The sequence below is a fragment of the Ruditapes philippinarum genome, unplaced genomic scaffold (genome assembly GCF_026571515.1).
Source record: "Ruditapes philippinarum isolate M1 unplaced genomic scaffold, ASM2657151v2 ctg18006_1_1_1_1, whole genome shotgun sequence".
Lineage (NCBI taxonomy): Eukaryota > Metazoa > Mollusca > Bivalvia > Venerida > Veneridae > Ruditapes > Ruditapes philippinarum.
The window spans coordinates 5,064-16,198 of NW_026867103.1; the positions used below are offsets into that span (position 1 = coordinate 5,064).

Genomic DNA, 11,135 nt, shown 5'->3' on the forward strand with positions numbered 1-11,135 from the left:
TATAGAGGGAAAACGCTGACGAAATAAATGTATAGAACGGGAGAATAGAAAACTGCTATGAATAAAAAATATCTGGCTTCTACCATGTATATAATTAATTTATATCAATTAACTTACTTGAATTCATAATATTTTTTAGTTTTATTTATATTTTTTACATTAACGATTAATCAGTAGCGCGTTGTTCACACTTATATAATTACCGTTAATTTGCAGCACGCTTCTGCTTATATTGTATCAATAAAAAAAACAACAGCCTGTCATTACTTATTTATATCAATAATTTATGATTAAAAATTACTCTTACAAACTTTTGATTTTGAAAAATCAAGGCTTTTTTTATTTTGCGAACAAAAATTTTGTCCGCCTACTGCACATAAAGACAGACAAAAACAATGCCAAAATGAAATACATATCCTTAATTACATATCAGCTGTTGCCAATTTAGTACCATCATTATAATTCTAAAGACATTCATTTGATCCATTTGTTTCATATATTAGTTTTCAATATTTAGAAATTCCGAAAATGTGTCATATAAATATAATATAAAATTCATTGACATTCAATCATAAATTACTTTAATATTTCTCCCAATTTGCTAATTTATTATATTTTTTATATATTAAAGCATAAATCCAATTACACATCATTTTTATAAACTTCATCAATGCCCAAAATCATCACCAATTAGACTACACTATATATCTATATCGTCCGCTTTTTTCCTCTTTGTCTATATTGTCAGCGTTTTCCCTATATGTTTATATTGTCCGCTTAAGGCGTCCGCGTTTTAGACAGGCCCAATAATCAAGCGTCTGGTGACTGTGATGAAAATATTGACGTTTCTCATAAATTAATGTAAAGTAAAATTTAAAAGTTCATTGCAACATTAATAAAAATAAAGGTAATTAGGAGTGATGATTATGCAATGAACAGTTGTATGACGGTGTCCTTTTATTTAATTTTACTATGTAAACGTTTCAAAAGGCGAATTATGAACGATTCGCCCCAAAGATGATTCGCCCCAAAATCATGTACAAACCATTTGACTACTAAAAGACTTAAAATCTTACACCAGTCGGTTTATTTTTCTCTCATTTACGCTGTTTACTGTGGACTAAAACACGTAGACAAAATACAGTGCATAATGTGGTTGTTTTTGTTTTTTTGTTGTTGTGTTTTTTAGAAAAAAAAAAACATAGGCTTAGCGTGACAATTGCAGGTCTAATGTTAAAAAAAAATCTTGAAAAGAGTCACAAGCATGTATGTGATGCAATCCAATATAATTGATATTAAATATATCTTAAAGCAGCATGCCTCCAGATTCGTGCTAATTTTCATGAAATTTTAAAAGCATAACTATTTAAAATTAAAAAAGAATGAAGAAAGTAAATAATTTACACATTGCAGACAGCACAATTCACTTAAATTACCAAAAAGATGTCAAATACTCAAACAAAGCGACCAAATAGCTGGTACTGCTTTAGAAACGGAGTACAAATTAGGTGATATAAAACAGATAAACACTGCAAAACCAGTCTTTAATCGCATATAACATGTGAATCATTACTTGATTCTGAAATTGTTTTACTTCTCTTAAAATCTATGTTCATTTTTCTTTTGAAATATTTTTGCTCATCTGAAGTTTTGCAGCTTAAAGGTATTTTGTTTCTCTTTCAGGTTAGCATAAACATAAAAGATGACCTCAGAAGGTGCTTATGATAAATTGGAAGAGACAGGCTCTCCAGGTATCTATTAGTAATTAATATAATATAAAACATTATTATAATCTAACTTGATTATGCTTTAATTTGATTTTGTAATTATATATTCAATCATGTCATAATTGAAGTAAGTGGAAGTTTTGTCAGACTGCAATTACAAGATCATTCAAGATTTCAAATTCATACCTTTTAATTATTATTTGTTTATTTTCTTGAGAAAAGAGGAAGAGGTTTGCTGAAAGCATGTTGGATTGTCTCTCTGGATAATTTTCAAATCGTCATATAATTTTTTTTCCGGAGATACTTAGCAGGATGTAGTTAGCTATCATCACCAGGAGTCAGTATATCATAAGGCCCCATTACCAGTTCAAAATAACTTTTTTTTTCCAAATTTCAAAAACAATATACCACAGTGAGCTGCAAAATATTCTTTAATTTCTAAATGTATGATCTTACACAAGAATAAAAATTAAAAGAAATGAAAGTATTATAAAGGTATTAAGTTTTTTGCAATTTCTATTGACTTCTTGAATAGGTGATAAGGTGGAGTTACTAGACAATGATGGCAACATACAGGAAATGTCAGTCAAAGATAGCCCCACCAACTCAGATAGTGATCCTCTCAAGAAACCAAAGAAAGTGCTTGAAGCCGGGAAAGCAGTGTAAGTAAAAATTGTTGTGATGTTTGAGTGTTGTTTTTTTTTTCTAATGTATAGTTTCACAAAGAAAATTCATGGTGAATATTTATATTATAATAGAATTGTATATTAATGAATGTAATTTATAACAATTTCATGTTTACTTTTTTTTTTTTAAATCAAGATATGTTTTCTCATTGATGTGCATCAAAGTTTAAACTCCTTGATAGTTGGAGTAATATTTTTCATCACAAAATTTCAAAATTGCCACCCTCCCTTGTGGCTGAGGGGTTGCCTGAATTACTGCTACATAAAAATTTCAACCACCGTTTACCTCTGCTAGGTCATAAGAGGCGATTAAATGGGTTAGAATAACTGGAGTCTGTGCATCTCTTAGCCCAAGAAGGTAAGGTGGTTAAGACCCCTGCTGTTGCTTTGAAGTATGTAACACATGAGGTTAGCCAAAATCATCTTTCCTGTTTCTATACTCATAATACTGTGTTGGTGTGCTGTAAAACCAAACAAACCAAATAAACCAAATAAACCAAATAAAACACAGTCACACTCACACAATCATTCTTGCACATTCTTACCAAGATACTGTGGCCTGACTTAACTTCTGATTTTCATCTTGACATACCTAAAAATTGAAAATGGACAGTCCTAAAAGTGGAAGCTTGACAAGTCCATTAGGCTATGTGTTAAATAGTCTTAGTTCTTACTGCTGCAATAAGTCTCTTGTTACTAGCTTATATCAAATTAAATTCAAGCACATCCACTCATGTCCCTGAACTTCCTTCCAAAAGTAACTGATTTTAACTATTATTTAAAGGCACATTATGCCACAGAAATTTTTTTTTTTGTCGTTAGAAAGGGAAAGCATGAGTTTAAATGTTTTTTGAGCATGTTTTTTACATGCTTATCAACTGAAGAAAGTCAACGTGAATGTGAAACTATTTGTTGTAAAAGTAGCAAAATGAAAAACAAAGTAGTATTTTGACTTCCAATACAAAATACCAAATCTCTTTATCCACACTTTTTAACAAAATCAATAGAAGCAAAATATGTTTCAGATACTTTGCTAGTAAGTAAAATTAGAAAACAATAACAGGACACTCACACCAAAAATAAAGAAATTGAAAAAAATAGAGAAATGAAATTAATTGCATTTTTGGGACATTATGGGCCTAAAATTGTAAACAATAGAATAAAAGTTTGCTAAAAAAGCAGTACCTTCATGTCTCCAAGTATGAGAGTTTTATTGGTAACATAGTTTTCCATTTTAATTTCAGGTTACAGGATCAGAGTAGAGGATTACGAATCATTGTGATAGGAGCATTTGTTTTCTCAGTAGTTGTGACTATAGCATTGATATTGTCTATCTATCTTGGTCCTCCTCAGGTATTTATGTATAGTATTTTTGTATCACTATATCGACTTGAAAATTCTTGGGTTTTTATTATGCCCATTTCTTAGCGGGTGGGGGAATATAGATTTGTACTTGTGCATCCAGCTGTCATTATTAGCTCTACTACTGAATTAGGGGACCATCTAACTGTAAAAAGTACAAAAGAGAACAATAGAGTTCATCCCTTAACATTTGAATAAGATGCTAAGGGCCCTGTATTAAAACAAAAGAAAATAACAAAGGAAAATAGTAAAAGAAATGACCTCTTATTCCATTTTGGGTGCATCGCTTTTCACTCGGGTCAGGCTAAGAAGGGGAAAATTTATTTCTGAGTATTTTTCTTAACACTCTTGCAGGCGTCAAAAATATTTTCAGAGTCACGCATACTGCAGGACGAGTAGCAAAATTTTTCTACTCGTCCTGCATTCTACTTGTAATTACGAGCTGACGAGTGGAATTTTCAATCTCTGTCATGCATATATGTACCAGCTGGTCTATTTAAGAAATGAAAATTTTATGTTTAAGGCTTTTGGTATCTCAGTGGAGTTCCTTTAATATTGTATGATAATATTACATGTACCTGCCTTGTATTTAGATTGGTGCTAATGCTGCAGTGACATGTGGTGTAAAGCAAGGTTGTATGATAATATTACCTGCCTTGTATTTAGATTGGTGCTAATGCTGCTGTGACATGTGATGTAAAGCAATGTTGTATGATAATATTACCTGCCTTGTATTTAGATTGGTGCTAATGCTGCAGTGACATGTGGTGTAAAGCAATGTTGTATGATAATATTACCTGCCTTGTATTTAGATTGGTGCTAATGCTGCAGTGACATGTGATGTAAAGCAAGGTTGTATGATAATATTACCTGCATTGTATTTAGATTGGTGCTAATGCTGCAGTGACATGTGGTGTAAAACAATGTTCCAATGTTGGTCTACAGATGTTAGAGCAGGGAGGCAATGCTGTAGATGCTGCAGTTGCCGCTATGTTCTGTATGGGAGTGATTAATGCAGAAAGCTCCGGGCTAGGCGGGTATGGAATTTCTTTGTTTATGTTTGTGTATATAGAAAGATCATGTGTTTTCAATCTGCTTGAACTGTAAATGATTAGCCTTTGCCATCTGTATATAGCCAGACCAGCTTGTATGTCTGTGTATTTTTTTATTTTTTTTTATTTAAAAAAAAATCTACCAGCAGTAGCCATAAAATTATACTATTTCAACTTTTAAGAAAAGCTTTAATAAAGTTGAACTGTTTTGACTTGCTTCTAACATAAAGTCATAGGCTATACACATGAAAAATCTCTTAAAGTGATGTATAAGTGCAGTGTACTTAACTTTTAACTCATTTAACTCAGCTATTCAAAGAATAGAAAAAACTATTGTACTTTACTATTGTAAAGAATTATGGCCCCTTTTTGAACTTAGAAAATTTAACATTATCCAGGCTCTTGTTTTACTACCAAGCACTGGGAATAGTGGAGCATGCTGTCCTACCAACAGCTCTTGTTGATTTTAAATTATCATTATCATCTATTTGCATGGCAATTTACTTTGTAGAAGTCTAAAATAAAACGTCAGTTGTTGAGGTACTTTCTTATTGTATGGATAGTGTAACATTTTTCTTACTACCACCCTATTTTTGAACTGATCCTATTTTTATTCATAATTGAGCCGTGCCATGACAAAACCAACATAATGGGTTTGCGACCAGCATGGATCCAGACCAGCCTACGCTTCCGCGCAGTCTGATAAGGATCCATGCTGTTCGCTTACCAACCCTATTACAAGTAGAGAAACTGATAGCGAACGGCATGGATCCTGATCAGACTGCGCAGATGCTCAGGCTGGTCTGGATCCATGCTGGTCGCAAATGCACTATGTTGGTTTTGTCATGACGCGGCTGATATACTGTTCCATTTCAGGGGTGGTTTCATGCTTGTTCATGACCATAAGATAGAGAAATCTGAAGTGTTTGACTTCAGGGAGACGGCCCCCGCTGGAGTGACACCAGCTATGTACAAGGATGAATCAAAAATGAAATTGGTATGTATTTGAGGTTCAGTGTGAAAGACTCCATGCTAGCCTTCTCTGTATATTGTATTATTTTTGTAAATATTATTATCTTAACTGTTGGGAAAAGGCGTAAAATGAAACAAACAAACAAACAAATTATTATCTTAGAGGGAACCTAGTTGTTGGTAGCAATTAATCCCAGATATTGAATCTGATGGTGTTTTGTGTTCCACTTGCTGATTCAGAAATCATGTGGGATAAGTAGCTCGTTATTTAGGTGTTAGTGTTCCGGAAAAACCAATTTGGTGAAAAGCCAACAAAATAGGACCAAAAATGTGTTAAAATAAGGTAAATATGCAGAAAAACAAGGTGATGGTTTGTGAAATATGAATTTTATAGCTTGGTTCTTATCAGATACTTGATATATAATTATATTTACATTATTAAATAGATCACTAATCATTATTCTCCTAACCAAAAATACTGATAAGTCAAGTTTGAAATTTTATATATATTTTTTTGTATATGGATGCAATTTAATACTACAATCAGGAGATTTTAATTGATTACCACTTTGTATGTTTGTTTGCAGGGAGTGATGGCAGTGGCTGTTCCAGGGGAACTCAAGGGTATGGAAGAAGCTCACAAAACATATGGGAAGTAAGACAACATTGTGTGTAAACTAATACATGTGTTCACATTTCATATTGAACTGCCCACACACTAAATATTTCTATATTTTTTTAATATATGATAATAGTCTCATGAAAAGTTTTACTATGTTAAAGGCACATTATGCCTCAGAAACAAATATTTTTCATCTTTCCTTAGAAAGGACAAACTTGGCATCGAAAAATATTTCCAGAGTCACTTGTCCTGCAGGATAAGTAGCTTCTAAATCCAATGTACAGGCATCGTCCAGCATCGAGTTCCCCTTAAATTCTACTTGTAATTATGAATGGACAAGTGGAATTTTCAATCTCTGCAAACATATGTTTTATAATATCGTAATCATGGATTAAGAACCTTTGAAAATGCTTATTACCTTAAAAAAATGTGATTTTTTTTTTTTTTTGACAACGGTAGCAAAATGTAAACAAAGTGGCATTTTGACTTCCATATAAAATACTTTAGTGTTAAAGTAATGGTGTAAGTTAGAGTACCAATTGTTAAATTGCACATTATGTGTTCATTATGTGTTAAGAACACATAAGTTTTCTTCTTTACAGAAAGAGCAAACATGAGTTTTATTATGTTTTACCTAATGGCTTTAGAACATATTAAGACACTTATCACCTGAAGAATGCAAAATGGAATGTGATAATAGGTCTTTAAAACAAATGCAATAAATGAATAAAACTGTATAGAGCATATAATTTTAATCACCGCGTCACAACAAAACCAACATAGTGCGTTTGCCACCAGCATGGATCCAGACCAGCCTGCGCATCCGCGCAGTCTGATCAGGATCCATGCTGTTTGCTATCAGTTTCTCTACTTGTTAAAAGGTTTAAAAGCGAACAGCATGGATCCTGATCAGACTGTGCGGATGCGCAGGCTGGTCAGGATCCATGCTGGTCGCAAACTCATTATGTTGGTTTTGTCATGACACGGCTCATTTGTTGTATACAGGTTAGCTTGGAAAACTGTAGTCGCTCCAGCTGCTGATATTGCACGAAATGGCTTCAAAATGACCGGACATACAGGTATTATAAAACACTTTATATATGTTACACACTAGGGAATAAACATTTAAATAGTGTCTATTTTTAAAAGAAGTCTTGCTTACATGGTGGCTATGAAAACCACATTGGAAATGGCAGGAAAAATCACACACTTGGGAATAAACATATAAATAGTGTCTGTTTTAAAAGAAGACCTGTTTACATGGTGATCGAGGAAAACCGCATGGCAGACGGCCGACAAAATTAGAAATTTTTGTAAAATATTTTGATAAAACAAACTCACAGTGGATGTCATTGACTTTTGTGCATGATTTTTGCATGTTTCATGGATGTTGCAAACTGAAATTTAAACCCTGTTAATTCAGCTTTGCAAGTTAATTTCTCATTTTGCGAGTTCATTAGAATGTCACTTGCAAACCTTTGCTAGTGACTGTGGAAAAAAAAGCAAAATGCAATGAGTTGTGGCTAGCTGCATATTTATCAGTCATTACAGAAGTTTGCATGAAAGCAGGTAAAGTCTGGTATTGAATTCATGAACTCCTGTTAGTTGTAGTGGTGAAAGTTTCTTTCTTTTCAACACAGGCATTGGAAGTTACGTTCTTCCATAGTCATGAGCATGGGTCCATAAAAAAAAAATCCCACAAGTATTCATTTTCCCAGGAAGTAGATTTGGCAGTGTTTACTAGAACGAGAACAAAAATTGTTGCACAACCAGGCATAACAGAAGCTCATTGATAAAGCAAATTGTTTATTGATCATTTATATACCTTTATTATTTCATGACTGAACTTAATGGTTTTTTAGTATAATAAGGTACTATTTTAGCAGTCCTCTGAAATCCACATTGACCAATATTGACTTAGAAAATTATTTGTTTTCCGCTTTAACTAGAGATGGTGTTTAAGAGTCCAAAGTTTAGACGTAGTGCATTCATCGATTCAAAATTAGCCAAGTATTACATACAGACGGACGGTTCATTGAAACAGGAAGGGGATATAATAAAAAGACCTGATCTGGCTGCTACGTTAGATAAAATAGCTTCTGAAGGCTCCAATATTTTCTATCATGGGAGTATAGCTGATGATATTGTCAAGGAGGTAAAGTGGTTTTTAACATACTTTTATTTTTAGCTCAAGCTATTTTTAGCTCTTAAGCTTTTTTTTATAGCTCTTAAGCTATTTTTAGCTCTGAAGCTATATTTAGCTCTTAGGCTATTTTTAGCTATTGTCATAAATCACTTGCCTAGGCGCTTGTTGGTTAACCTTACACATTTTTACTTGTAACTTTGTTTACATGTTTGCTCTCAAAATGTGATGCCATTTTTAGCTCGACTATTCGAAGAATATGAGAGCTATTGTAGTCGCCCCGGCGTCCGCGTCGGCGTCAGCGTCCGCGTCGGCGTTTGCGTTGGTTAAAGTTTTTTGTAAAGTCAAATATCTCAATTATTACTTGAGATATTCAATTGAAACTTACAATACTTATTTATAGTAACAAGGCCCATCAGATTGACAAGTTGGATAACTCTGCCTACAATATTGACAGAATTATGCCCCTTTTTAACTTAGAAATTTTGGTTAAAGTTTTTTGTAAAGTCAAATATCTCAATCAGTGCTTGAGATATTCAATTGAAACTTACAATACTTATTTATAGTAACAAGGTACATCAGATTGACAAGTTGGATAACTCTGCCTACAATATTGACAGAATTATGCCCCTTTTTAACTTAGAAATTTTGGTTAAAGTTTTTTGTAAAGTCAAATATCTCAATTATTGCTCCAGATATTCAATTGAAACTTACAATACTTATTTATAGTAACAAGGTGCATCACATTGACAAGTTGGATAACTCTGCCTACAATATTAACAGAAGTATGCCCCTTTGGAACTTAGAAATTTTGGTTAAAGTTTTTTTGTAAAGTCAAATATCTCAATTATTGCTTGAGATATTCAATTGAAATTTAAAATACTTTTTTATAGTAACAATGTACATCAGTTTGCAAAATTGCATAACTCTGCCTGCAATATTTGCAGAATTATTCGCCCCTTTGAAACTTAGAAATTTTGGTTAAAGATTAAAGGTCTTCAAAGATATTTACTTGAAACTTTACACATGCACTTAGGGTCATAATTGGAGGGTCATAATTGTATGTCACTGACCAAGTTCCATAACTCTATCTTGCATTAAGGCTGATTCATATCCCCTTTTCTACTTAGTCTCTTGGTTAATGTTAACATGCAAGTTTTACATATCTCAATAACTATTAAAGATATTCATTAAAAACTTCACATATGCATTTAGGGTCATAATTGTAGGTCACTGACAAAGATCCATTATTCTATCTTGCATTTAGGCTGATTTTTCTCCCCTTCTTCAACTTAGAAATTCATGGTTAAGTTTTTCTTGTAAGTTGTTATCTCAATAACTACTGAAGGGTTTGTGCCTTTTTCGGGACAATTTTATGCATTCATAATAATAAAGCAGTGATTTACTTGATAAAACATCTTAATAACAAGCCTTTGTACCTTTTCTGTCAAATTTATTTATTCATAGGTAATTAGTATTATTATGCCCCCATTTTGAAAAAAAGGGGGTATATTGCTTTGCACTTGTCGGTCCGTCGGTCCGTCGGTCCGTAGACCAAATGCTTTCCGAGTGATAACTAAAGAACCCTTAGGCCTAGGAACTTCAAACTTGGTATGGTGATTGGTCATGACCAGAAGATGACCCCTATTGATTTTGGGGTCAAGGGGTCAAAGGTCAAGGTCACATTGACCTTGAAAGCAAAAACGGTTTCCGATCAATAACTAAAGAACCTTAAGGCCTAGGAACTTCAAACTTGATATGGTGATTGGTCATGACCAGTAGATGACCCCTATTGATTTTGGGGTCAAGGGGTCAAAGGTCAAGGTCACATTGACCTTGAAAGCAAAAACTGTTTCCGATCAATAACTAAAGAACCTTAAGGCCTAGGAACTTCAAACTTGGTATGGTGATTGGTCATGACCAGTAGATGACCCCTATTGATTTTGGAGTCAAGGGGTCAAAGGTCAAGGTCACATTGACCTTGAAAGCAAAAACAGTTTCTGATCAATAACTAAAGAACCTTAAGGCCTAGGAACTTCAAACTTGGTATGGTGATTAGTCATGACCAGTTGATGACCCCTATTGATTTTGGGGTCAAAGGTCAAGGTCACATTGACCTTAAAAGCAAAAACGGTTTCCGATCAATAACTAAAGAACCTTAAGGCCTAGGAACTTCAAACTTGGTATGGTGATTGGTCATGATCAGTAGATGACCCCTATTGATTTTGGGGTCAAGGGTCAAAGGTCAAGGTCACATTGACCTTGTAAGCAAAAACGGTTTCTGATCAATAACTAAAGAACCTTAAGGCCTAGGAACTTCAAACTTGGTATGGTGATTGGTCATGATCAGTAGATGACCCCTATTGATTTTGGAGTCAAGGGGTCAAAGGTCAAGGTCACATTGACCTTTTAATTAAAAACGGTTTCTGATCAATAACAAAAGAACCCTTAGGCCTAGGAACTTCAAACTTGGTATGGTGATTGGTTATGACCAATCAGATGACCCCTATTGATTTTGGCGTTAAGGGGTCAAAGGTCAAGGTCACATTGACCTTGTAGGTAAAAACGGTT

At 33.6% G+C, this 11,135-nt stretch overlaps 1 protein-coding gene across 1 annotated transcript; it reads left to right on the plus strand.

The window, feature by feature from the left end:
• Positions 1-799: 799 nt before the first annotated feature.
• LOC132734866 (glutathione hydrolase 7-like) lies at positions 800-8,576 on the plus strand (the record flags this gene model as incomplete). The annotated part of the gene is given in 9 exon segments (XM_060721728.1): positions 800-907; positions 1,684-1,751; positions 2,263-2,389; positions 3,658-3,766; positions 4,661-4,812; positions 5,704-5,824; positions 6,387-6,454; positions 7,427-7,500; positions 8,371-8,576. Coding segments are annotated over 8 exon segments (906 nt in total), but the record flags the coding sequence as incomplete, so codon positions are not given.
• Between the last annotated feature and the right edge of the window lie 2,559 nt (positions 8,577-11,135).